The following is a 27,373-nucleotide window of genomic DNA, read 5'->3' as shown; positions in this document are numbered from 1 at the left end:
TAGGGTCATTTTGGACACAGTGATGTTTAATGCTTTCCCTTCTCAGTAAGTCAAGGAAGTTCAAGGTATGATGCTAATGTGTTGGGATCAGTCTAGGGTCTTGCTGAGGATGGCTGTGTTTTTTTTTTGGAATCTTGGCCTCATGCATCCTCCCTCACCACCCACAATGACAGATGGCACATGCAAGCTCTTCCATGTAACCTTAAAACCTAAACAGATTAGCATTGGGGCTCCCTCTATTACTCAGTTTTGGGCTAGATGGAGATTGTGCAAGATCTGCAGTGGTGGATGTCAGGTGCCAGTCTGACCTACGGATCACCACTTTCCCTTCAACACCACGCATTGCTGCTGGGTTATGGCGCCACCTGAGGAAGGTGGAGATCAGAGGCCTCTGGTGGACACCTACTGGTGCTCAGAGCAATTATTTTGGACCTCAAAGACTCCCGACTGTCCATCAAAGGGAAGGCGGTGCACGTTCTCACAGGTAACAGTAATGCTATGTGATACTACAATGAGCATGGCAGAGAGGGCTTCTGGACCATGTGACAGGTGGCTGTGTGCCTTTGGAGATGGCTAGAACAGCAGAGTCTTCCTGGTCGCCAACTGCCAGGCAGGGTCACTAAATGCCAGAGCGGATGAACTGAGCAGACGTTGTCTGGTGCAGATCTCAAGTAGCGTCTCCATCCCCAGATAAAGCAGAGATTTCAAACACAGAGAGCAGATAGATCTTATTGCCCCTGTTGAGAATGCAGTGTCTGCATTTTTGTGTGCTGTAGTTGACTCCAGGCCACTTCATAGGAGACACATTCTGGATGGAATGCAACAAGGGACTACTGCATGCCTTCCCACCAATATTTTTCCTGCCTTGGGTTCTGAAGATAAGGAAAAGACCAGGACTGGGTTATCTTGATTGCCTCTTTCTGGTGTATTTGCCCTCCAATCAGGCTTCCACTTCAGGAGCACCTACTGTCCCAGCAGAAACGCAGAGTTCTGCATGTGAATCTCCCCAACTTAACACCTCCATACGTGGAGATTGAACATTGGCAGTTGAATCCTTTTGAGATGTCAAGGTGTTGTATGATCTCCTAGCTGCTAAACGTCCGGTCATAAAGTCCATCAACACTGTGATAAATGTGTTGCCTTGCTGAATGAGACAACGACCCCTTACAAGCCATACTTTCTGATATTATTGTGGCTGTTCTATCCTCAGCCCAAGAAGCCATTGCAGTGGGCACAGTGAAATGTTACTTATTGGGCCTTTTGGCCTTTTTGTGTCTGCCGGGCTAACTGCCCTTGTTTATGTCCCCAGTTGTTATGCATTTCATTAAAGGTTTGACCCCCTAAATTGTTTCTAATGCCCAAGAGGGGCCCGACCTTGGTCTTCATATTCCTAATGTTAACACCCTTCGAGACTGTGATCATCTGCTCCTTAAGACTCTCGACACTGAAAACAGTCTTCCTTATTGCCATCATATCAGCTCATTCTGTGAGTGAGATGCAGGCACTTCTGGTACAATGCTCTAGACTGCCACCTTTCCCATCAAGTTGGTGTTGAGTACACAGGCTACATACCTCCCATAGGTCATGATGCCAGTTCATGTGGATCAGTGTTTACCTTGTCAATATTCTTCACTCCACCTCAGTCCTTGAAAGCGGAGGAGAGGCTCCATCATCTTGATCCAAATCAGGCATTTCAATTTTAACATCTACCAGACAAATGATAATTGGATAGACAATCATCTCTTTGATTATAAGATGCAGAGTTGGGCAGTGCAGAACAGGACCTTGTCAAGATGGATAGTCCTGTACATCAAGATATACTACACACAGGCCAAAAAGTACTATTTTCCTCTAAAGACCTGAGAGACCATTCCACCAGAGTGAAGACCACAAAGGATGCTTGTTCTTGATATATGCCAGGCAGCAGGGTGGGTGTTGGTGCATACATTCATTAAGCACTGCTGCCTTGAGAGCCAAGTCTGGCAAGATAGTCACTTGACATGCTCAGTCCTACAGGACTTTTTGGAATGAATTTACTCTCCAGACTCTCCACCATTGACAGGTACTGCTTTGGTATCTATTGTGACCAACGATTCTTCACCTTTTGGAAATACTCATCTGAAGAAAATGTTTTACCTTCTTCAACTCTTTCTCTTGGATACTCTAGCTAGCTCCAGATTACTCACTACCTTTCTACCTTTGCTTTCTATTTAGTGGCATCTTTACCATCTAAAAAGGTCGATGTTAGGAACCCAGCACACTGTTGCCCATAATTGCTCTTCGATGCAAGGGTGTGGAAAGGGAAAGAGTCAAAAAACTGACTTCAACGTACAGAGGTGGCATGCCATTGCAGCTCTCTCATCTCTGATGGAGACCTCTAGCCACAGATTCCCTACCTTAGACTTATCCCCAGGTGTCAGACTGGATCCATACATTTTTTAATAGTACCTCTGTGTGCCGGTAGGTGGTGGTGTGCCGCTCCGCTCAGCGCTGTTTGCTCTGGAAGTGACGTAAGTGGTACCTATATTGGTGCCACCTCGGCTCGCTGACTGCAGTTCATTTTTACGACTTTCCACGCCAGGAGCGGTGAGCCACGATAAAGCATGACCTCTGGTGTGAGTTTCTGGGCTCCTTTGGAAGGTGGTAAGTCCTCATCCTTTAATCAGGTTGCAGAGCGTGATGATGGGTGGGGGGTTAGGGGAGATAAAGTATCTAATGCTAGATAGTCCTTACCAAATAAGGCATTACCGAAGGCAAGCAACTTGTTCATCTGATAGATTACTAGCCTCAGATTCCTTCCCATTGAATAACTACCAAAGCAATACCTCTCTGTGGGTCTGCAAACCCAACTTAGACCAAGAAGTCCTGCTGGACCGAACGTTCAAAATGCCCATCCCATTGGACCTGATTGTTCAGGTAGTAGGGCCTAGTAAACGTATAACGAAGCCCACATTGCAACCTGACAGATATCCAGGACTGGAACTTCTTAGTTCAGAGGACCATGGAGGACAAAAGCGATGGTTAGGTGCTAGATACAGGCAAGAGAGGGCAGCAATGGAGCTCCACAACAGACCACATGGGTAGGCAGAAGGAGCAGTTGAAGCACAATAGAGCATGGAGGGCAGAAGGCAGTGGCAGCAAGACGGACCATGGAAGAAAGAAAGGCGGGGATAGGGCCATGGAATTTGGGCGGGCAGGGTGGAGGTGGCAGGGACAGGTAGCAGTCATCTCACCATGTTAGGCAGATGGGAGGGGCATTGTCAGCTCAAAAGAATACTCCGAGTAGATGGGAGGAGCAGTAGCAGGTCCATGGAACATGGTGAACAAATAGGAGAGAGCAGGGCCAATCACACAGATGTCCGGTGGCAGGGGAAAGGAGGGTATGGGCAGCAAGGTAAGCACAGAGGCTAAGCAGGACGGCAATGATGGAGCATAAAATTGGGCAACAGAGGACTGAAGGAGTGGGCAGGGACATAAAGCTTAATGGAGGACAGTGGCAGCCCATCGGACCATGCAGGGCTGGAGGAAGGGGGCTGGTACATGGACTCTGAGAAGAGAGGGTAGGGAGAAGGTGAATGGGGAATCAAGCTAACTGTTCAGGGCAGTAGCAGGACAATGGGCACACAGGACTGTAAGGGTCATGCACTTGGACAATGGATGGCAAGAGGGGATCGGAGCATCAGCCTTGGGTGGGGGCAGCACAATGCCAGTCGAGGCCCTGCATCCAAGTACCCCCTATCCCTCCCCACCCCACCCTGTGCATTGCAACCATTTTACTTAATGTTAAAAACCCTAGAAATTCATTGAAATATCCAAAGGTTACAGGGATATTATGTTACGAAATAGAATAAAAAAAATTAAAAAAAAATCTTAAATTCATTAAAAAGAAAAACAAAGGTTACAGGGTCGTTAGTTATGTTCAGATTTTATACGCACCAAAGCATAAAAATTCAGCTGTTAGTTATTTCAAGTGACTATAACTCCTGCCCTAGGGTAACTATAACTCGCTCCAACACCATACACTGCTAATTACCCCAGACAAAACACCACTCATGACATTTTCTGTGACATCATTGACATCACTGTAACATCTGTAGTAAAATTATTGATGGGAAAACTGTGCATGAGGAGGGCCGAGTTATAGTTACCATAACAGCCGAATTTCTTTGGTTTTGTGTGTGTAAAATCTGAACTTAACTATAACGTCCCTGTAACCTTTGGTTTATTTTTTCATTGTGTTGGAAGACCAATGGCTAAAGAAGTTCAACTCATTCGAGATATGCCCGGATTTATTTATTTTTCTTTTTATTTTATTTTTTTACTTTGACTGGTTGACTTCCACGGACGTAGTTTTTTCAAAAGGGACCAGTGAATTGATCTTTGCTTACTATTGCACAATTTCCCAGCAATCAAGGTAGTCTCTAATATGACATATCCTGAAGGGTACTATAGTTGGGTTAATATCACTTCTGCCTTGTCTCATGTCATAAAATATTGCATTCCAAATGACTTTAGTCAAATTGGGAGTTTCTTATGTAATACATTCTTGTGAATTTATCTTGTTACAAGAAAGGTCCTATTATTCTGTTAGACAAATTGGGGGTACATTGTAACCTGTGAAGTCTGAGTGGTGGTTACATTACTAGTTGATTGCAATTGTTATACATCTGCCTAAATCAAACATGTTTTTAAGGATTTGGAGAATGCATGCTTCTTCCACTGTATGCCCTCAAAAAGCTGTTTGTTATTGGTTGTCTCTTTAAGTCTTTAACATCTAAACTATAAAGAATTCTCTTTGCTGGAGTGATCAAATTAACGAAGGGAGATGGCAGTGACAATTACTGTGAGGATCGTATTAATGGGCATTTGTTTAGACTAAATGTATTTCCTAAAGTTGTAAGGTTTACTGACTCGGAAAGATCCTCTAAAAATATTTATATTCTGGTAAAATGTAAAAAAACACTTGTATATTGTAAACACATATTTCCTCCTACAGAAGATGAAAGCCCAGCCGTTATTTCCAAACTTGTGTGGACAACTAATATTTATGTTTCGAACCTGACAATGCTTTGTTTGTCTTTACGCATGAGAATTTATGTCAGTGGTGCAGCAGGTGACATGGCAGTAGCAAGACTAGGCCTGAGTGCCCACTGATCCATGATCAATTTCCGTTTTTGCTGCATAAGCAGGGATGTAAGTGGGTGATTCCCTTCTCTGCACTATGACCCGTGTCTGCTATTCTAGTCCACTGCCCTCATGCGTGGCTTTAATTAGCATTTATGTATAAGTGTTTAATTGTGAAATTCAGAATGATATGCATGTAAAATTGTGTTTTCCGTTTAATAGGTCCCAGCTCAAAAAGTTAATATAAATCAGAATAATCTTCATCTGAACTAATTCAACTGAGCCTCAGGTTGTTAGTCATCATTGTGATTTATAATTCTGAACAGCCAGTTGTCCAAATTGAGGGTTGAAATCTCTGGAATATACTTGTAAGTTTTCATTGCTTTCTGACTTCTGAGGACTACTATATCATTATATACACTGGAAAGTGAATACTTTCCCAGTTTGAAGACCTTTAGTCAGTGGTTGAACTTAAAACGTTGGATAACATTAAATGCTGGGAAAAAGGCTAAAAATACAACTTGTTTCAACGCCTTGGTAGACAATATTTTAATGAATGGGGGAAGCGGTAGAGGCTAGTGATATGTTTAGCATAGCAATATTTAATTGAAAATATTGTGAATTACTAAATGCCCAGTGCAAAACATTTTTCAGAACACACTCAGGAAGATTCTGGTTTTCAATAATTGGTGTACTTTTTCAATAAGACCAAAGGAAAATTGAGCCTCAGTGCTGCTTGGAGATCCAAGTTAAACTCTCAATGATGATTGCAGTTATTAATTTACGAAAGTACTATAAACAACTTATCGGCAAAAAAGTCCAGTGAGTCCAAGTAATTCTGGGATTCAATTTTCTAAAAAACGGTCTTACCGAGGATAGAAATGTTTTGCTGTACATTATTGAAAGTTTCTTATTGAGCACTCAGGGCAGACATTACAACACTCAGGAAGCTCTACATCTTATAATTAATGAAACTACAATTCGGTTAAACTTCATTGTTTGGTATGGGATACCTACGAGTTCTAGATAAAATGACCCGTCATTTTGGGTCTTTCTTATAGCACCCCTCTGTTGATTCACTTTTTTTTTTTTAGTGTAGTCCCAGAATCTCAGAAATACGTTTGTCATGTTTTTTTCAAGAACTGTTATCCCAGTCACCCCTTAAACATTCAAATGTGATTGATCTCTAGTATAGAGAGACAAACATTTATAAGAAGATCCTAACATTAGAACTCAAAGAATAAGTTAAAATAATGTGAATTCTCCCTATTTTCCGTAACTGGTTTTAGGCAATGTTTTAAATTTGTTGATGTGTTCAGATGTTTACTTAATAAACAATAATGCCAGATACAAACAAAGGACACCATTATATCTTTGTTTTATAGAATATAAGTTGGTTAAACTGACAGATTTGTAAATGTCTCCATCTTTGCTTAGGATGATTGTTTATTATGATAGCTGTGTACGAGTAGCATGTGATAATGCATCTCATGTCGGGAATAAGAGCCTTGGATATTGCGGGCCGTAGCCGGGGATGCATTCTTGCTTCTCTAATTTATCCATAATACACAACTGACGTCCGGTTCTTTCAAAGTAAGATTGGATGATTTCCTTTGCAGCATGCTACATCAACATGCTGACCCGATAGTTCCATAATTGATAATGCATTTAGTCTGCAGTTTTTCTGATTGTTTTTTTCTGTTTCCTTATAACTTTTTGTGCCATCAGGATCTTTGAATTAATATGAATATAAACAAACAAGATTTTATTTTTAAGTGAAAGTCTCCCATTATCCTATTTGGGCTTTCACTTGACTTCATCATGCAACACTATTTGTTTTCTCTCTTTTGATAGCATGTCCAGTTACAGAACACAAGTCGGGGGTGGACGTGGGTGTACAGATTCTCACCACTATTTTTAGAGCTCACCTATTTGAGAGCATGTCCCTTAGACTGAGGCTAGGTGAGGCTGAGAAGAGTTTGTGGTGTCACTTTGTTGTCCACCACTTTGAATGCTCGCATTTTCTCCTCAAGCAGTGTATGGTATTAAATACACTTGTAATGTGACCTGGGGGCATTTTCTTCCCATTTTCTTTTAATCTGTGTGAAAGGCCGAGTGGTTTTCTTTGGATCTTATAATTGCACCCCATTAAACCTTCCCTGGCCTAAAAAGTTGCAAATGATGCAAAGCAGAGGGATGTTATAGGGTTGTAACATCGTTGCATGTGACTTCACTGCATGTGCTAAGTTGTCCCACCCACTCATTTTTTAAGACTTGTGTCCTGGCCAGTTACAAGTTTCATCAGAGTAGCATCAAATCGAAGACTAATTCCACTAGCTGCAGAAGCAGTAGTGTGCTCGTACTTCCCTCTGTGTGACTCTGAAAGTCATCTCATTGTTAGATCTCCATATTAACTTGTTTTCTTCACCTGCTTGTTGCTGTGCGGTTGTACTGCCTGGCCTCTTTGCTTTGCCTGTTATTACTCATGTTGCTTTGGCTGTCTTGCCTTTTGGCTACTTTAACCAGGGTCGGCTTTAGCGCTGGTAGTGCCCTGTGCGACGGTCTTTTTTTTGGCGCCTCCGCACCCCATGACCACCTCCTCATATCCCCTTGTTACCACCTGGCAAATGTCCCCTTTATCTCCCCATAGCCCCCCTTTCACATACATTAATTGTTTTGAAGCACTTGTAAACGCTGGCTTTACTAATCCGCTCAGCTATCTACATAAAATATAGTTCTGTTGTTTGCAGCAGGCACATTAACTCTCTGCGCTACTATATGGAGAGTCAAAGCTGCTGCTAGACAAAACCCCCCCCATCTCTCTCCCTAGCAGGAACATTAATCACAAGAGAAATCCTGACATTTTAACTGCTTCCTGAAGGCTGGACACGCAAGGAACTTTTCAGCAGGTGCGTTTAAGTCGCACGTTTTGTAAGTTATTGCTAAACACAGTGCCCCTCTGAGGTCAGCGCCCCCCAGTTCAGGTCAGCACCCAGTGCAGCTGCACCGCTCGCACCACCCTAAAACCGGCCCTGACTCTAACTTTGCTAAGCCGCTTCATAACTTTGCTAAGCCGCTGCACTGCTTCACTGTTCTCGATACTTTTCCTCTCTTTGCTTTTTTCTGCATTGTTCTCCTCCCATGGATAGCCAATGGGGCGAGTGAAGGGGCTGGCGGCAAAGGAGTGGCTTGAGCAATGTAAAATGCTAGAGGATCAGTGTCAGCCAGGTCTAAACACCGAAGTGTGCTCGACCTGCCTGACAGCACATACAAGCTTACAGTAAAGGAATTGCAAATAAAGATTGATACTGGAAGGCCACTGGACACATCGCATCTCACAACTTCACTCCACTCATTGGTATATAGCATTACAGAGGGAGAAGGTGGCACCCCTCAGCCTTTGCACCCGGTTGCATTTTCACAGCAGACTCTGAGGATTGGGGCTGCTGATTCTTCAACACTGTGAGGAGGAACTGAATTCTCAGCAGCGAAGAAAGTCCATCGATCCCCAGATGGAAAAAACCTCTGCAAAGCCTCCACCAAAGGTGCAGGAGGCACTCCCTTGTAAGAGAAAGCTAACCTTTGAAGCACAGCTAGCTTTGTAACCCTCTCCATCTTCAAAACATAAAAAGCGCCACAACGGAGACACTAGTCCATTGCCATTAAAACCTGCTCTTCCAACTCATTCTCCTCTTCCAACTCATTCTCCTCTTCCACCAGCTCCTCATTCTCCCCTCCACCACCAAAGGGGCCACCACCTCCTTCACCGGAAGCTCTACTCATTCTTCCTATGGGGAGGGGTGCCCTCAGCCCTTGGATCCTTATGGTGCTCCTTATGACCTAGGGTTGAGGATTAGGGGTTGTCCTTACAGCTGACCATGACCCTGACCTTTACCCTGCCAAAACTTCACCTCCAGGCGATACCACCTTTAGTCATGGGGTATTCCACAGGGAAGCCTCCTTTCCAGTGGTGGACACGTGCATGTTTTCATAACTGGAGGACTTAGAAATGTATTCCCTCGCCCAACGTGCTACACATTTTGTTGCTCATGCTTAAGGGGTTGCTTCAATCTACGTATGGGGTCTTCAAAGGCATATTCAAAGCCAGAGTCATCACGCAGAGGGTTGACAAGAAATACAATCCCTCTCCCTTTGACCCTCCCAACATTAGAGGCCAGCTCCTGCGAGACTTCTTGGTGGTGCAGTCCGTTCGTAAACGGGCAAATGCACAGAGTACTGGGGATACCCCTCTCCCATATAAAAACATCAGTGCAGCTAGCCAAAGGGTTGCGCCTCAATCTGCGACTCACTAGTGAATTGCCAGCTCTGTGGGGTTGTTGTGTAGTTATGAATGTGCCCAAAGGGAGGAAATGGGTTACCTAATAACCCTGACCAGTACAGACAACTGGCCCAGGATTTTTGTAGCTGAAGGGTAAACAGCTGTGCGCTTGATGTGGCTGACACCGCCATCAGAGGCATGCATATTGATAAATAGGTATGCTTGGTCCAAGCCAGATGTCCAGCACCCTATAATCAACATGCACTTTGATGGGGAACACCTCTTTGGGTGTCAAGTTGATCAGATGCTTGAAAAGGTCAACAAATACAGCCAAAGCAGTGGGAGATCTCCAGTCTCTATAGCTCAGTGCAACTTCTCATTGCTCACAGTTCCTAGGTGGAGCTAAGACCAAATCCCCTCTTAAGAGGCAGCAGCACCAACTACAAGCCTCTCTGGAGGAGAGGGTAAGGGAGCTGCACCTGCCAAGCAGTGACTTCCTCTCCCTTTTCCCTAATCACACAGCACCTGTCGGGGGAATGTCTGCAGCAATTCCTCTTGCAATGACTATTATTCACCACAGACCTATGGGTTCTGTCCATTTTAGAACAGGGTTACTTACTGGAATTCACTGCCCCACTATCAAACATCTCGGCCCACCAACTGCAAACACTCACTTTCCCCAGAACAGTGTCTTCTCCAGGAAGAGGTAGACATGCTCTTACTCAAGGGGGGCATCGAGCCTGTGCTGAGAAACAAATCTTGCAAAGGGGTGTTTTCCCTGTACTTTTTAATTTCCAAGTAAGACAGGTCCATCAGGCCCATATTAGACCTCAGGCCCCTCAGCAAGTAGATCCTTTTGGAGCACTTCACATGGTCACTGTCTGGAATGTCATTCCACTATTACAGCAAGGCAACTTCGTCACCGCTCTTGATTTGGTAAGTGGACAGCACTTTAAATTTAAAGCTCTACCTTCTGGGGTACTCACTGCCCTCAGTCTTTACCAAATGCCTTGCATTGGTAGCCTTTGCAAATGCCGAAAAAAACAAGTGCCCAAGCTTTGCCTCCTGGTTTCCACACGCACATTCCAAGGGGAATGCACTTTGGGTGAACAGGTTATGAATATTTGCCTACACTTTTTTGCCTATTCCATTTGTGATTGGGAAGCTTTGGCAACCCTCCCTCACCCTAGTGCCCCCACCTGGGCCAGGCAGCCATAGCTCATAACTTGTAGTCCCTCATTAGAACCTCCCCAACAGGCTGGACCTTCTCACTCAACACCAGGGAACGGTCAGGCGTTCCAATCCCAGCCATCTCAACTGGCTGTCTGGCTCCTGAAGTCCTAGAGTGTGGTTACCTCAATTTGCCACTTGAATATGTGACCATCCTCAGAGGTTCGTAGTCCCACCACCTGAGCCTGTTATGCAGGAAAGTTGAAACTATTTGTACACTACTGTATTCCCAAACACCTTGATCCACTAAGGTCCACAGTGCAAGACATTGTTTGGTACCTGCTTCACTTGCAACGCTCAGGTGTGGTTTACACATCCATTCGGTTACGTTTTTATGCAGTGGTAGCATACCTACAGAACAGGGAACACTATTCAGAGTCCCCATTATTAAAACCTTTATGGAAGCACTTCCAGGATACCCCTAGATTCCCATCCTGGAATCTCAGTGTAGTTCTCACTAGGCTCCTCTGTCCCCCTTGTTAGCCCGTTCACTCTTGTCCTCTCCAGTTTTTGTCTTGGAAGTTAGTGTTTCTGCTCACAATCACTTCCCTCAGCTGTATGAGCGAGATCCAAGCCTTTTCAAAGTGCACGTTGATAGGGTAGTCCTTAGAACTAATCCAAAGTTTCTATCTAAGGTGATTTCTCTGTTACACCCCAACCAGAAACTTCATATGACAGCCTTGAATCATTACTAATTCTGTAATAATCTTTCTTCAACATGTTTGGATAGTCCTGAGAATGTGTGCAGGAAGGTTCCTTTTTCCGTCTCACAATTGTTGAAGGATGTACTAACCCTTCTCCTTTTGTGGACCCTGCTCTTTTTATAATATGCTCTGTTTAGAATTTTCAGCTAAATCAGGCTTAGTCTTGCTTTTATGGCCACACCTCTCAGGTGCATTAATGCTGCTTTCCATTCTGTTTTCCTACAGCCCTATGTCTCTCTCCTATGTTACCATCAGTCAGTCTGGCTTATTATTTTGAGTTTTGTATATAAACATCATCTTGCAACTGAATTCTTCTGTTAATATTCTATTTTCCAAGGTGTGTAGTCTGGTATCTGTCCAGTTCTGCCTTTTTGTGTGTAGGGTGTGTCTTAGTTGTGTATATTTGTAGAATTGGGCCTCTACTATAGATTGTATTCTTTATGCAGTTTTTAAAATTGTATTCCTTCACTGTCCAGTATGCCGCCTACCTTGAGCTTAATATAAGTTCCCAATAAAGTACTTACATCGCACAGGCTATATAGTACCTCTTGAAAGGTGCTCATTCATGCTGCCAGCACATGTTGGAGTTTCATTCCTTGGTCTTGATCTGTATTGTTATTGTTACTTCCAAATAGGTTTTTACATTACTTGCTTTTCTTGCAATAAGGTTACATCTCATTTATATCTTAATCTCACATTTCATTTATTTTTCAATTACAACTTGTTCTTTGCTGCTCCAAAAATATGATTTTAAGGCATATTCATCTTAGTCAGGGAAGCCAGACCAGTGATTAGAAATTTGAAATACCATTTCTTTTTTTGTTTCTACACAGATACCTATGAGCCTGATGGCTACAACCCAGAAGCTCCCAGTATTTCAGTCTCTGGTAGATCGCAGTTTCGACAGTTCTACACAAGATCTCTGACACAGCGTTCAAATCTAATTGGACTTACATCTGGTGATATGGACTCTAATCCGAGGGGTATGTTTCTTTCAAGTGCTATTCCATAAACAAATGGAGCAGGAGATTTTGAAACAAAGGCAAGGATCACTTATGGGAGGTGCTCGAATACCTAAGTTGGGCTGTACCTACTCTGATTTACACTGTAGCCAAGTTGTAAAATGGAATGATATGTAATCTTTGATTTGTATTTCTGAAAACCAGTCTTTGACTAAGTTTGGCCATAGTTTTAGAAATATTCACCAAACAGTGATGTTTTCGTATTGTGTAGAGCACGCTAAGTTGCCACTCCGCAGTAATTGCACCTCTCATTACTGACCCTGTATTAGCTTTTTTTTTTTGTACAGAATGTTTTTTCTATTTTTAGCTTAATGGAAGTAAATGCCTTATTACACTGCCTTGTACTTCATCCTTTGATTATCTCTCCCTAATAGAGTTCAGGTTCCTGTTCTCTAACTAATATTAACCTTAGCTCCTTGTATACCAGCTGCAGCAGCCCACTGCAGATTCATTGCTTTCTGAAGAGATTTTATTAACTCATTGGGCAATTTTTATTTAATCTTTAAAGTGCCCTGATCCTTTAATTACCAAACATAGTTTTAGACTTCACTGTTAACGAGCAGTTGATGTTCCATGGCTGAACAGCATGTTACATTAATAAAATGTTGAACTGTTTTTTGTAATATGGCCCCATATATTAATTTAGTGTAGGGAGATATATCCTTTTATAGTTCTGATTGCATAGTATGTCTACAGAATGATCTGCTATGCAATTTTTCTATCCTCTTTACCACTTCCATTTTTAACCACATAAGTGGGGGGTGACCAAGATGGTGGACTGCAGATCACTGCAGCACAAGTGAACACAGGGGATTCTTTGGGGATTCTTTGGGGATTCTTTGGGGATTCTTTGGGGATTCTTTGGGGATTCTTTGGGGATCCTGAGCACCGCGTGGACTCGGAACACAGGGGGGCAGTGATAGGGTAAAATCTAGATGGCAAGTCTAGATGGCAGTACTGCCTGTATGGAGAGAATCATAGAAGCGGTGGCCGAGGGGGGTGGGGTTGGTGGGTATTGGGGGGGGGGGGGGCGCGTACATCTGCATGTAAGCCTGTGGTGTGAGAGTGGACTTTGTCCTGGAGGAAGGGACCAGGGTGGACTCGCCCAGACACCGTTCATCCCACAAGCTGTCAAATTGGAGCCTATGTAGAGATCACGGTTCTCTGCAGACCAGAAGGGTCCTATGAGAGACCTTTGTACATGGTCTGCAACCCGAGGAGCTAGCCACTGAGGATTGAAGATGTGAGACAGTGCTGCTCTGACTGCGTTTGGGGATATTGCTGGGTAGTGCAACCCTGGAGATAGTGTGCTGATGAGGTGCTGGGCAGAAATGGAAGACCAGGCCTTCACTAAAGGCCTAAAGAGACTTCTGTAGTTGTCCTATAACACAAGTGCTTTGAACTAAGACAGTGCTGTCTAACAGCTGCACTTGAGAATGCCAGGGAATGGAAGTCCAGAGATGAGACCCTACAAAGGGCAACATGTCTGATAAGAAAGTTGGGTGTGTGGAAGGGATCACTGTTGGGAAATGGTAGGATGACTGAAATGTTGCTCACTTCTTCATGCCTCAAGAAAATACCAAGCAATATTTTGGAGGTCCTTTGGTCCCCCATGGTGAAGCAACAATCACTACTCACTTTTTTGTACCATGTTACGTTACATGAATGCAACAGCAGTGCAGCTCTCCACAAGAAGCCTTTGGCCCTGTCACAAGGAATTCCAGTTCGGCAAGGCTGCACAAGAGGGGTCATTGTGCGTTCCTCAGTATTAGCTTCTTAGAATCTCTCATAAGACCACAATCTAAATATGACCCAGATGGCAGCTGCTGAACACTAGAAAAACTCCTTTAGCCTGTTGAACCAGACTGACACGAACAAAGAAGACACTTGGGCCAACTTGGCTACATGTTCCCCCTGAAAACTCTCCTAATGACGATGCTTCTGCCACATGAAGCGTTGGTGACATGCACATTTCTAGAAGAACTTTTTTAGGGATCGCAAGAGGATCTCAAGACTCTTTGCTGTGAGGTCAGACAGGAAGTGGGCCGAAAAAGAGGCATGAATAAATTTAGGGCGCAGTCTCGACACTTGAGAATGTAAGTGATGCAAAGAAGAAGAAATAAAAGCCCTTTGCCTAGAAGTCCACTTTCTTCAGAATCAAAGGATCTCTAGCCAGTCCCACCTAGAGAACCTTGAAAACTGTTGTTGACAGCAGAACATTTGGATCAAGGGAGTCCCACAAGGTGCAGAAGGAGAAGCCATATCTGTATATGTTTGAAGACTTTTTAAGCAAGTCCTTCCTACAATGGAGGAAGAAGTTAATGTTCTGAAATGCAGTCATCAAGTGGCTTAAGCAGAGGGAGGATGGGAACAGCCACCAAATATCTTGACCTGCTTACATCATATCTGACAGGAAGAGACATTCTTATAAGTAACCACAAATATGAAGTAGATTACCATTTAAGGACTTAAGATTCCCTATCTCTGCTATTAAACAACATAGTGATGGTGGGATTTCAGAATAATTTATTCTGGGGGGGGTGGGGGGGTGAGCGAGGGGAGAAGGATATCAAATGTAGATGGGAGCCTTCCTTTTTTCATTACCTTTGCCTGAGAAGGGCACAGTATGAAATGCACTTTGTGGATGTGGTTTACCCTCTCCTCAATCTAGAAGTTCCAGGATCTGTCTTAAGAGCTTCCAGAAAGCCATCCCTCCAGCATCCGCAATGGTCTGCTAACAGATAAAAGGCGGATGGAAAATAATCCAAAATTTAAACAACAGAAGAGACAACAAGAGAAACTGGTCTTGTTAGCACAAGTACATAGCAAGGATGACACCCAGGGTAACTGAAATGGGCAACAATAGTCAGGAGTGCTCTTGACATTGCTCGAAATGTGCAAGAAGGGCTCTCGGAGCTACGTAAACGAAGATGGGCTGAGGTGGAGGCGCTGCGTCTAACGGACACAGGTGAAAACTTTACTGTTCCCCGAGAAGGAACTTATTGACCCACAGGCTGGATAGTGTCATTGGCTGGTGGCTGTTATATTTACATGTTATATTCTCTTGTTGTTATAATGTCTTTGGGTGTAAGGGAGGTGGTAGCACATCACTTAAACATGCATAGAGGAGACTGGTCTCCAAGATTAGAGATGCCACACATACAGCTTGATACAATACTAGTATACATACACGACAACTCTCAAATCTACAAATGCCGGAGATTATTATTCTGAGCCTGAACATATGGGATCTTAATCCCGCGGTTTAAAGAGGGACCACTTTATCACTGCTGAGAGAATCTGGTTGTGAAATTTGCGTAGTACAAGTCACTCGCTCTGAAAAGGTTAGCACAGACTATGCTCGAGATGGCTCCAAAGACCAGTCCTATCCTTTGGCACTAGAAAAAAGGGAGGAGTGGCAATCTTAGTGGCCAGTTACTTCAAGGTGGGCATGGAGAAGACAGTGGCTGAATCACTAGGCAGATTATTAACTGTCAGAGTCTCTAAGGGAGACTATACTTTTACAGTAGCCTCAAAATGCACACCTAATACTGGACAGGAAATGTTTCCCAGAGCACTGTTATCTTTCAAACCTCACACAACAGTAGCCTCATAGGCAGGGGCTTTAGTCTAGTGATGAGTAACAGTAAAAATCTGGGTAGGTCTATACAGAGATGAGGACATGTGGATGATCAGTTACAGGAAGGCAGGGAGTGGTTAAAAAAAAAAAAAGCCCCATAGATACCTGGAGCCACCGCCATCCACATTCTAGAAGCTATGCTCCTTTCTCAGCACCCCATAAACCGTACACCCGACTAGACCACTGTATCTGCTCAGTTCAAATAATAAATCGGATTACTGCATAGAAATACAGTCCCTCTCCGTCCAGGCACTGATTACGACCAACATTCAAATACCTAAAGGCACTTAGCACACTATAGTTACCCCCCTTAGAGATGCTATTGTCAACAACGAAAAAAAAGGAAATTAAGAAATCTATTGCCATATATATAAAGGACTGGAGCGATGGGTATACACACACTGGAATGCACTTAAAATGATTTGAGGCACACTGATATCTCTCTCAGCACAAAATTGCAAAGAAAGGCATGAAAAGAGAACAGATCGAGGAGCAGTCAAAAGACCTGGACTAGTAACACAAACACATGGTGTCCTTTGATCTGGAGCAAACTTACAGCAACCAGAACCCAACTCACAGGGCAGAACACACCTTACTTGAAATCAGTCAGAAATATTGCTAGAAAGTGAACCAGGCGGGGAAACTGCTGGCCTGGAAGCTAAATGCGATAGTGGCTCAGAGCCACATCATCAACATATGAATAAAAATAGGCACTACAAACAACCAGAAAATCTGTTGTTAAATACTCATTTGGAGAGTTCTAGGAGTAGTTAGCTATGGCACAAGACATTCACAATCTGAGCGTGACAATTTAGACAGGCTCATCCTACCTAAATTGACAGCATTCCAGTCCCAAAAGTTAGAGATCCCAATTAAGATCGGGGAGGTTGTCTAAGCAATAGCCCACCTCAACCTCAAAAATTACTGGGACCGGATGGATATTAATGGTGACTAAGCCCTCCTGGTTACTAATTGCAGTGGTTTCAGTTCTCCAGTAATTCAGACAAGCTGTGGGATTTGAAATGAACCTATATAAATCGCAGATTATAAAACTATTGCTGAGTCCTGCACATGCAGAACACTTGCATCAACATTGCCCTGTACTGTGGGCACAGGATTCCATACAATATCTAGGAGTGACTCTGGCTTCATGTTGAAGAAACTACACTCTTATCTAAACAATTATCTAAGGAATGTTAGTCTCAGCATGCGGGACGGGGAGGCTTTCGTGGCTGTGTGGATTGGCAGCCATAAATATGACTGCACTCCCAAGATTTCTCTGTGGTTAATTCTGATTGATACTTTTACCTGCAAATTCTTCCCCTTTTGAATATCCCTGGCACCTGTTTGGATGCGAAAACTCTTCAGTAGTTCTCCCCCATGCCATACAAAGGTGCAATAGTTCATCATGATGCTGCAGGTGAAACTCTGCGACGTCACTGAAACCATAAAGCGCCCCTGTTGATGTGCTGACATCAGTGCCCTTTTAATTCTGTGCGTTAGGTGCGCTCTGGATCTCTTTAATTCTCCTCAGGAGTGTGATTGCTATTCAACGCTTTGTTGTCTAAGTATAGTTAGGTCCAGTTTTCGATTGTAGTGTTGCTGCTGAAATGATCCAGTTTCAAGCTGTGTTGCAACCTCAAAGGTCTGAAGTCCATTGTGAACCCTCATAGCCTCTGTTGTCTTGGATCCGACCACAATGTTGATGCCTGTGAGCTCTGCCAAAAGATGCATCCTGTGGCATGTAATGAAGGAGAGGCCAAAATGTTAATGGTCAGACCACAGTATGAATACCAGTTTGTCGGAAGTCCTGTGTAACATCCAAGTCTCCATGACCACTCGAAATATTTAATAAAAACACATAAGAGGCACAAATAACTATCATGCTGTCGCCAAGACCTGCAAATTCATCTTGACCTGCTTCAGTTCACGAACATCCAACTGAAGAGAATCCGACATATGTGACTCCATTGGACTCAACTCCTGTGGCTCCATCTGATCCAGTGCCTCATCCTGACAGTGGTTGACCTGTGGTGCTGATTCCAAGCCACAAGACAGGATAAAGGTACCCAGAATTACTAGCACCTGGGACGTATACATTTTTATTTTTGAATGCAGTGTTCAGTATGTTTAATAGAGCTTTGCTCTGACTGGCCCTATGGGACCAATTGACTATTTTATAGAAGCCTAACCAACACCCTACTGGTCAGCACTCTTCACTAAATTTTTACCATTGCCTCAGATGTCCTAGTTGAAACTGAATATATATGCTGTCTCCACTGGTTATTCTGTGCTCATCATTGATGGCATTGGAACACAACATGTTGCAGGCGCTGCAACCAAACCCTTTCTAACACAACCACAGGATTTTTCGATGACCCCATTAGAATCACTTCAGATGAAAGCCCTCCCACAGATGCCCCACCACTTCAGAAGGGAGGCGTACAGGCTGACGGAAGAGGGCAGATATATCTTCAAAGATTCACTGTCAAGAAGATCCAAACACAACTAACGCTACCTGACAAGCAATAATAGATCCTGATTTTGAGGATTTGAAGGGGGCCAATGACCTTCACACCTCCCCGGAGTGGAAACTGCTATCCTGTTTGGGGCTTTCCTCCTCCTAAAGTGACTTGGTATCTCTGTAACAAGGAAAGGAGCTGAAATGCCAGAGGTGCAATTTCCAACTGTAGAAGTTAAGTCAAATAGTCTTTCAGAAGTTCTGTGTCCCACCTCTCATTTATTAGAACATCTACTTCCTTTCAGTGAAACTGTGGCTGAGCCTTTATTGACATACGGGAGATACCAACAACTTCTACCCTCTTGCCCAGATCAATAGCGCAGCACTGCAGAGATCTGCTCCTGGAGACCCTGATTTCTTTTTAGCGCATTTGTCTACCGAAAGTCTGATGGTATAAGCTTTAAGCTAATTGATATTAACCATGGGGTCATTCCCTTCTACCCCATCTGACGGAGAGCCAAAGAAGTTAGAACAATATGCCAAAAATATGTTTTTACCAGGGAGGTTGACTCTTACGACCATCATTGCTCCATGTCTCTTGGGAAAGACCCGGCAGTAATCCCTAACTTGTTACCTGAGCTCAGAACACCTTTTACAGAGTTTATTGTGGATGGGCTAGCTGCTGCAGAGCAGGTTATTTAATCTGGCCTTGATACTACAGACTAAGTAGCAGAAGTCATGGGGGTGTCTGGCTCTGCATCAACAAGCCTGTTCGCAGAAGGCAGGCTTTTCACAGGACATCAGTACCATGCTTATTGACTTAATGTTTCACAGATCTCCTCTCTTTGGCCCTATGGCGGATTCCGTATTAGAGAGATTCAAAGACCCCAAGGCCATGGTAAGGTTCTTTGGTTTGCTGTCCCAACGTAGGGATTAAAACTTTCTGGGTTTCAGCAGTGACTTCTCCTTTTGAGGATGGCAGCAATACGCCACTTTAAAAAACTAACAACCTCACTAGAAGGCAAACCTCTTTTGCAGGCAATACATAAGATGTGGTTGAGGACAGCATGCCCTACCTGTTCCTCCTCTTCTGCAGTTTGTCCTCTTCACCAGCCACAGCAGGGAAGCAGCCCTAGTTCTCCTTAGCCCGAGTACAGCTCATTGGAGGCAGGGTATCCTCTATTCCACAATCATGAAGGACAAGCTCTTCAGACCTTGGGCTCTTGCAGATTGTGAAAAGGTGGTATGCCCTACCCTTCTAGCAATCACCACCTTTCATCTCCCCCTCGACCAATTGTGCTTCTGCAAGACTATCTGCACATAGTTAAGTCAGAAGTGCAATCCTTACCCCTAAAGTGGGCAGTGAAGTTGGTTCCAGAGCAGGACAAGGGCCTGGTATTTCTTCATCCCCAAAAAGGACGGGGCTGTAAGTTTGATCCTCAACCTTGGGGCTCTGAACTGGTTCCTCAATGAAGAAATGTCCAAAATGCTTTCCCTTGCTCAGGTTCTGCTAGCACAGGAAGCAGAAGACAGGATGGTGCCTGTTCTCCAGGATGCCTACTTTGCATCCCTATTCTGCAGGCTCAAAGGGAGTTCCTTTGCTTCATGGTTGGCCACGAACACTATCAGTTTGTGGTCTTTCCATTTTACCTTTCTCCTGCACAAATGTGATAGCAGTAGTTACAGAAATGTCAGATTTGGCAGGAACACCCTTATTCCCTCACCTGAATGACTGACTCATCAAGACGAGATCTTCGCAAATGGTATCTTACCACTTGCAGGCAACAACCTAGTTGTTCAAACTCTGGCATTTAAACTGCAACCCCTGAATCAACAATCTTGGCTTGATAAAGTATAGAGGGGAGGGAGTTTGGAACTTGTTTGGGCCTATACCCATCTTACCTTTTGGCTGGTTTAAAGGAGATAACATGTCCCAAATATCTTGAGGTTTAAGAGGGAAGTAAATAATTTTGATGACTGAGCTTTTTATACCCTACCTGCTTTTGAATTTAGGCAGCATTATGTGTTCTCAAAAACAACTTTAAAAAATGCTTCTTACCACATAAGTGATAAGTGTTAAAGTTTTTTTGTTTGTTTTGTTTTTTGCTGTTTTCTTGAAGGGATTTCCTGTTCCCTGATCGTGAATGGGTCCTGCAACTGTTGAAAGTCTATATAGTCCCTGTGAATACACAGTGCACTATAAAGTGAGCTGCCATAGAATCTGTCAGAAGCTATTCCAGATATGATGTCTCCCCTTCTTAAATGTTTTCCCTTTCTTCCTTTTTCTCTGTTTCCTACACTCCCATCTCTTTGCAGGGCAGTGTGATAATATTTTCTTTTTCATTACTGCTTTCCAGCAGCTAATATTGTCATCCAGACGGATTCACCTACGCCAGTTACAACTGAGAGCACTAACAACCGGGTTGTAGTTGAACCAGACAGGAAAAGACCCATGGCCATTGTAGATGGTCCACCTGCAAAGAAGCCCTGGTTGGATAAGTAAGTACTTTCTGAACTAAATTGCTAACTTAAACTGTTTTTCACATGCATGAACATACATAAATGATCAAATATAGCAAATACTGGAAGCTAACATGCGTATGTATTATATATTTTTACTTTTGCAAGGTAAATGTATTCAAAATTAAAATGCTGTGCTCATAACTGCAAAAGAGCACCAACCACTTGCATATCTAGAATGTTTCACTAATAAATAGACCAGGGTTGCAAAATGTACAGTAAACAATTTTTAAATTTGAGATTTCACCCAGAAGCTAATTTATTCCAGTCATTGTGCCTGGATGCGAGGGCTGAATTGACAAGGTGAAACAGCTGGTTTACTGCTGTGGACTGGAGTTTTTCAAACAGCGATACCAAATTGCTCCATGTCATTAGAGACACCATGTACCAATTCTTGGCTTTCCTTTTGCAAATAAGTGAGTTAGTTAATTTGGCTGCGTTGAAAAGAATTGCAGCTTACATTTAAATATTGTTTTAGGTTGTTCAAGCAAAGTCAAGTGCTGGAAAATGATGCCTGATGCCATCGAGTCATTTGTTAACCTGAACCAGTGACTTTTCTTGGTCTTCAACGGGCCATGTTTTAGAAAGATGACTCCAAAAGAAAAATAAGTTCAGTGTATTTTTCTGTTTCTTGAATTCAGCCATTGTGGCAACACATTTTTTGCACTGGTCTAGCAAAACAGTTCCTTAAATTAATGTGTGGAAGGTGCGTAATTTAGCTAGTGCAAGGGCTGTGCCAGGGTTGTTTCTTTTAAACCAAAGATTCTCAAAAGGCATACATTTCACAATGGTGAACACAAGGGTTTTTTGACATAGGGTTGTTGATGAATTGTCAATGGAAGTGACCCAGGCTGAACAAATGTCCTCATCCTGAAGCAAAGCTCTAAGATGCTGAGGTGATAGTCATTTATCTCACTGTGCTGTACTATTGGGGCCTGGAGCTTACATTTTGTCTCTTTAACCTACTTACGGTACTGCTTATGCCAGATTCGAATCCTCTATAGCTCATTTACAGAGTTCTAGGTATGGGCATGCCTAAGAGGAAAAAAAAAATCTAATTTTCTCAGTAAACAGCTCAGAAACATTCTGCCACATTGTTGTGCGCCGTCAAGTTTTGCATCAGGTGTAACTAAATCTCAGCTGTAGTCACCAAGGCCTCTGACACTCCTATCATAGCTCGTAAGTAACTCTAACCACCTTCCTTGTCCAGGTCCAGAAATAGAGGACTGGAGCTGTATAAGGAAATTCATTGTTATTTGCATCCTCACTGTTACATAGCGTGAAATAGTAATTGAGCCTTTAGTTCAGGCTTCTCCAACCAGTAGCTTGTGAGCTACTGGTAGTTCTCCAATTACCTGTAAGTAGCTCTCCTGTGTGCAGCCCAAACTGTTAAATTAGAAATGTTTGCTTGATTGAATTAACATAGGTATAACAAAAACTGACGAATGTTTTTGAGCTGGAAATATGTGTATTTTTCAAATTTATAATCTGATGTTTAGAGAAAAATGGTTGAAATTCCAAAATAAATGAGTATCTGATATTGGAGTAAAAAATGATTGAGGAGACTTAGAAGTCATATTATTAAACTGGTGCCAGAGGCATTGCTGTTGCGGTTGTTATGTGTTACCAAGTCATTACCAATAGATATAACTTTTTTACACTACTGCTGGCACCCTGCCTGATACGCTGAGGTGATCACAACTGAAAATCGTGCATGAGGTGGGTACTGTTATCTTGTCTGAAGTGGTCATCTTTAGGGCACCAATAATGATAGTAGCTTGTTATAAATTTCCTTTAACATAAGTAGCTCCTATAATAAAGTCTGGCGATCCCTGCATTAATTGGTCTTTTAAACTTGGCCCCATTTCAGAAATAATCAAATAGGAGGCCCAAAGCACCAGTTGTCATCCCCCCAAGCACAGTTAAACTATTGAAGGTCGTAAGCCTATAAGGACAGTGAAGTTGAAGGAACCGTGCACATAAGGCAGCCTTTTCATTTGACACTTCCTCAGTGAACTGTGTAGCGTTTTCCAATGACAAGTGCCGAGTTATAGAGGCTCAAAATAAAGTGCAGACTGCACCTTGCTTGAAAACTCTAGCTCATATGTAAATAAAGAGATTAGAAAGGCTAACATTTTCACAGAGTTCATCTTGCCAGTCATTATCCAAAGCAAGTGACCCCATTTCTCAAACAAATACTTGACCAACGACATCATCCTTTACATTGTCCGAGTATCCTCACCCCATGTTTGTTGACCCTCTGCTTCTGTATATCTGGCAGGAAATTGCTGTTCCACTCCAGTTAATTGGTTCACACTTCATCCGGTTAACCATGTACCTATAAAGTAAGCAATATATGCCTAGCCACATACTTCTCTGACAACCACCTCCTTTGACAACATTCAATCCAGATTCAGGCCCAACCACTGTACATAAAACGCCCTTCTTGCTGCCCCAGGCGATTATGGGCAGAGATTACACCACAGCCCTCCTTCTACTGTATATTTCAGCAGCCTTCAACACCGCCTCCTATTCTTACCCAACGACTACACAAAGTGAACATCCAAAAATCCTGCACTTCGCTGGATTTGCTCCTTTCTGACGGCAACACACAGTCAGCCTCGGACATTGTCAACCTCATCTACAGTCTTCCACAAGGATCCTCACTCAGCCCCACTCTGTTCTGCACCTAAATGATCCTGCTCACCATCATCATCTGCGCCCACAAAATTAACATCTTGTCCTATTCTGAAGACACCCAGCTCATAATCTTCTTCTCCAATAGGATGCCAAATATCCAAACTAATTTCTCCATGTGTATGATGAGTCGCCAGATGGATGAAAACCAACTGCCTCAAGCTCAAGACATATAGGACTGCAGTAGTAATTTTCAATAAAGGCACCTTGCTCTGGGACTCCACCTGGTGACCTTTTCAACTCAGATCCACACCCATCCTGGCACTCCAGGCAAAGAATCTCAGAATAGTAATCGACAACCAGCTCCTCATGACCGACCAAGTGAATGCAGTCGCCGCCTCCAGGTTCCACACACTCAAGCTGCTCAAGAAGATATAATGTCCACCAACACTAGCAAAACAGTCAACCAGGCCCTCATTACCAGCAGGCTGGACTACGGCAATGCACTCTGTGCTGGAAATAACACTCAACAGACCAAAAGACTCCCGACTATACAAAACTCAGGGGCCAGGCTCACACTCAGTCTCCTACCCTGCAATCACACGAGGCCCGTGCCTCAAAGATCCACTGATTTCTAATTCACAAATGAGCACTCTCCATATTCCTCATGCACACATAGAAAGACTTGCATAAATGTTCATAAACCTACTAGACACCTCCGCTCAGCTAGGCTCTTACACACATCCCCCACATATGCAGAACCAGATCTAGTGGTTCTGCCTTCTCCTACCTTGCACCTGATGCCTGAAATGACCTGCCTCTGCACATCAGACCCTCCTCCTCGAATTCTGCTAGAAACTGAAGACCTGGCTCTTCATTTAGCTCTGACCCTACAACTTCTACTTCAGCTCCAGGATGCCCCTCGGATGAGTTGTGTGGTACACAATTGCCTATTACATAACATATACCCCAGTTGAAATGTGGGCTTATACTCTCCAAGACATGCAGCAACGTGTTATTTCATCTGGAGTATATGTTATGTTATATGTAATTAAGTACCTCACAACTCATTCCGGAGCGTCCTGGCGCTGAAGCAAAATGCACAATAAGCAAAACTGGAAATACTGGTGTGCTAATAGGAGTCATGGGCCTGAACATCATAATTTCATGAGGTCTCAGTTTAGACTTTTGGTTAGGGGTGGCTGAAGAGGAACGGGGTGCCAAACGTAAAACATCATGCTTCATGAGATCTGTCTCACTGCATTTTTTAAACACTTTTTTTCAGTTTCACTGCACCTCTCAGCCTTCCATAAGGACTCTGGTTGATAGACGCTGTGACAAAGTCATCCTTTTTCCCCTGATTACCCCCATTTTTTGACTGATACTGGTGGTTACTGACTCTGACTGTGCCCTGGGCTCTGCTGCCCGGGGCCAGTGCTCTGATTAAAAGGTGTATGGTAATTAGGCATAATTATAATTGGCTCTGAATCCATCTGTAAGTTCCTAGTATATGGCAGGGCATGCAGGTTGTAGGTGTCCTGTGGGGTCAAGATACCTCCATCCTGCCCCCTTATGTGTTTCTTATTCATGATTTCTTCCCGGGGGCCCAGCCAAAGAATCAAAACGGCAGACACAACTTTCTTTTGAGGTTGCAGTCGGCCAATCGGAGCCTTGGTTTTCCCCCAGATTCACAGGTACCTGCGGATTTGAAAAGGATCCATATCCTTAAGTATATGTATAATTTTCCCTTTAATACCTCTGAATCTACGGAACAGATTTACCTAAAATTACAAAAAGGGCTCTTTCTAGACCAACATCTACCTTTTTACAAAATTTGGTGTTATTCCGTTCAGTGGTTCAGGCTGTAGTCCTGTCTAAAAACTGCAAAAATCCCATTAGTCTTTCAATGGTGGAAAAGCGTTTTGGAACCCCCCCTCCATTTTTTCGGGAGGGATGGATAGAAGTGTGTGTGTGGATTCAGAGGTGTGTGTGTGTGTGGATTCAGAGGTGTGTGTGTGTGTGGATTCAGAGGTGTGTGTGTGTGTGTGTGTGTGTGTGTGTGTGGATTCAGAGGTGTGTGTGTGTGGATTCAGAGGTGTGTGTGTGTGGATTCAGAGGTGTGTGTGTGTGTGTGGATTCAGAGGTGTGTGTGTGTGGATTCAGAGGTGTGTGTGTGTGGATTCAGAGGTGTGTGTGTGTGGATTCAGAGGTGTGTGTGTGTGGATTCAGAGGTGTGTGTGTGTGGATTCAGAGGTGTGTGTGTGTGTGTGTGTGTGGATTCAGAGGTGTGTGTGTGTGTGTGGATTCAGAGGTGTGTGTGTGTGTGTGTGGATTCAGAGGTGTGTGTGTGTGTGTGTGTGGATTCAGAGGGGTGTGTGTGTGTGTGTGGATTCAGAGGGGTGTGTGTGTGTGTGTGGATTCAGAGGTGTGTGTGGATTCAGAGGTGTGTGTGTGTGTGGATTCAGAGGTGTGTGTGTGTGTGGATTCAGAGGTGTGTGTGTGTGTGGATTCAGAGGTGTGTGTGTGTGTGGATTCAGAGGTGTGTGTGTGTGTGGATTCAGAGGTGTGTGTGTGTGTGGATTCAGAGGTGTGTGTGTGTGGATTCAGAGGTGTGTGTGTGGATTCAGGTGTGTGTGTGTGTGTGGATTCAGAGGTGTGTGTGTGTGTGTGGATTCAGAGGTGTGTGTGTGTGGATTCAGAGGTGTGTGTGTGTGTGTTTGGATTCAGAGATGTGTGTGTGGATTCAGAGGTGTGTGTGTGTGTGGATTCAGAGGTGTGTGTGTGTGTGGATTCAGAGGTGTGTGTGTGTGTGGATTCAGAGGTGTGTGTGTGTGGATTCAGAGGTGTGTGTGTGTGTGGATTCAGAGGTGTGTGTGTGTGGATTCAGAGGTGTGTGTGGATTCAGAGGGGGGGGTGTGTGGATTCAGAGGGGTGTGTGTGTGGATTCAGAGGGGTGTGTGTGTGTGTGTGGATTCAGAGGTGTGTGTGTGTGTTTGTGTGGATTCAGAGGTGTGTGTTTGTGTGGATTCAGAGGTGTGTGTGTGTGTGTGGATTCAGAGGTAGGTGTGTGTGTGGATTCAGAGGTAGGTGTGTGTGTGGATTCAGAGGTAGGTGTGTGTGTGTGTGGATTCAGAGGTAGGTGTGTGTGTGTGTGGATTCAGAGGTAGGTGTGTGTGTGTGTGTGGATTCAGAGGTGTGTGTGTGTGTGTGGATTCAGAGGGAGGTGTGTGTGTGTGTGGATTCAGAGGTGTGTGTGTGTGTGTGGATTCAGAGGTGTGTGTGTGTGTGGATTCAGAGGTAGGTGTGTGTGTGTGTGTGTGGATTCAGAGGTAGGTGTGTGTGTGTGTGTGGATTCAGAGGTAGGTGTGTGTGTGTGTGGATTCAGAGGTAGGTGTGTGTGTGTGTGTGTGGATTCAGAGGTAGGTGTGTGTGTGTGTGTGTGGATTCAGAGGGAGGTGTGTGTGTGTGTGGATTCAGAGGTGTGTGTGTGTGTGTGTGTGGATTCAGAGGTGTGTGTGTGTGGATTCAGAGGTGTGTGTGTGTGTGTGTGTGGATTCAGAGGGGTGTGTGTGTGTGGATTCAGAGGTAGGTGTGTGTGTGTGTGTGTGTGTGTGTGTGTGTGTGTGTGTGTGTGTGTGTGGATTCAGAGGTGTGTGTGTGGATTCAGAGGTGTGTGTGTGGGTGTGGATAATAACATATTACATAATCCAGTTCTGAGAGAGGTGTTTTGCCACCCAGTATATATATAGTTCTTAA

General features: G+C 43.8%; 1 protein-coding gene across 3 annotated transcripts in view; it reads left to right on the top strand.

Moving 5' to 3' along the window:
* Positions 1 to 27,373, top strand: part of RBM27 (RNA binding motif protein 27) — a 622,061-nt gene that overhangs the window by 306,755 nt on the left and 287,933 nt on the right. For 2 of the 3 annotated variants that reach the window (XM_069244680.1, XM_069244678.1), the window contains 2 exons: positions 12,171 to 12,320; positions 20,818 to 20,959. In XM_069244680.1, the coding sequence (XP_069100781.1) occupies positions 12,171 to 12,320; positions 20,818 to 20,959 (292 nt within the window). The remainder of the gene's footprint in view (positions 1 to 12,170; positions 12,321 to 20,817; positions 20,960 to 27,373) is intronic. The other variant, XM_069244679.1, reaches the window with a different exon arrangement.

This window comes from Pleurodeles waltl, chromosome 7 (genome assembly GCF_031143425.1).
Source record: "Pleurodeles waltl isolate 20211129_DDA chromosome 7, aPleWal1.hap1.20221129, whole genome shotgun sequence".
In the NCBI taxonomy this organism is placed as follows: domain Eukaryota; kingdom Metazoa; phylum Chordata; class Amphibia; order Caudata; family Salamandridae; genus Pleurodeles; species Pleurodeles waltl.
This window is presented reverse-complemented; position numbering and strand designations above follow the sequence as displayed.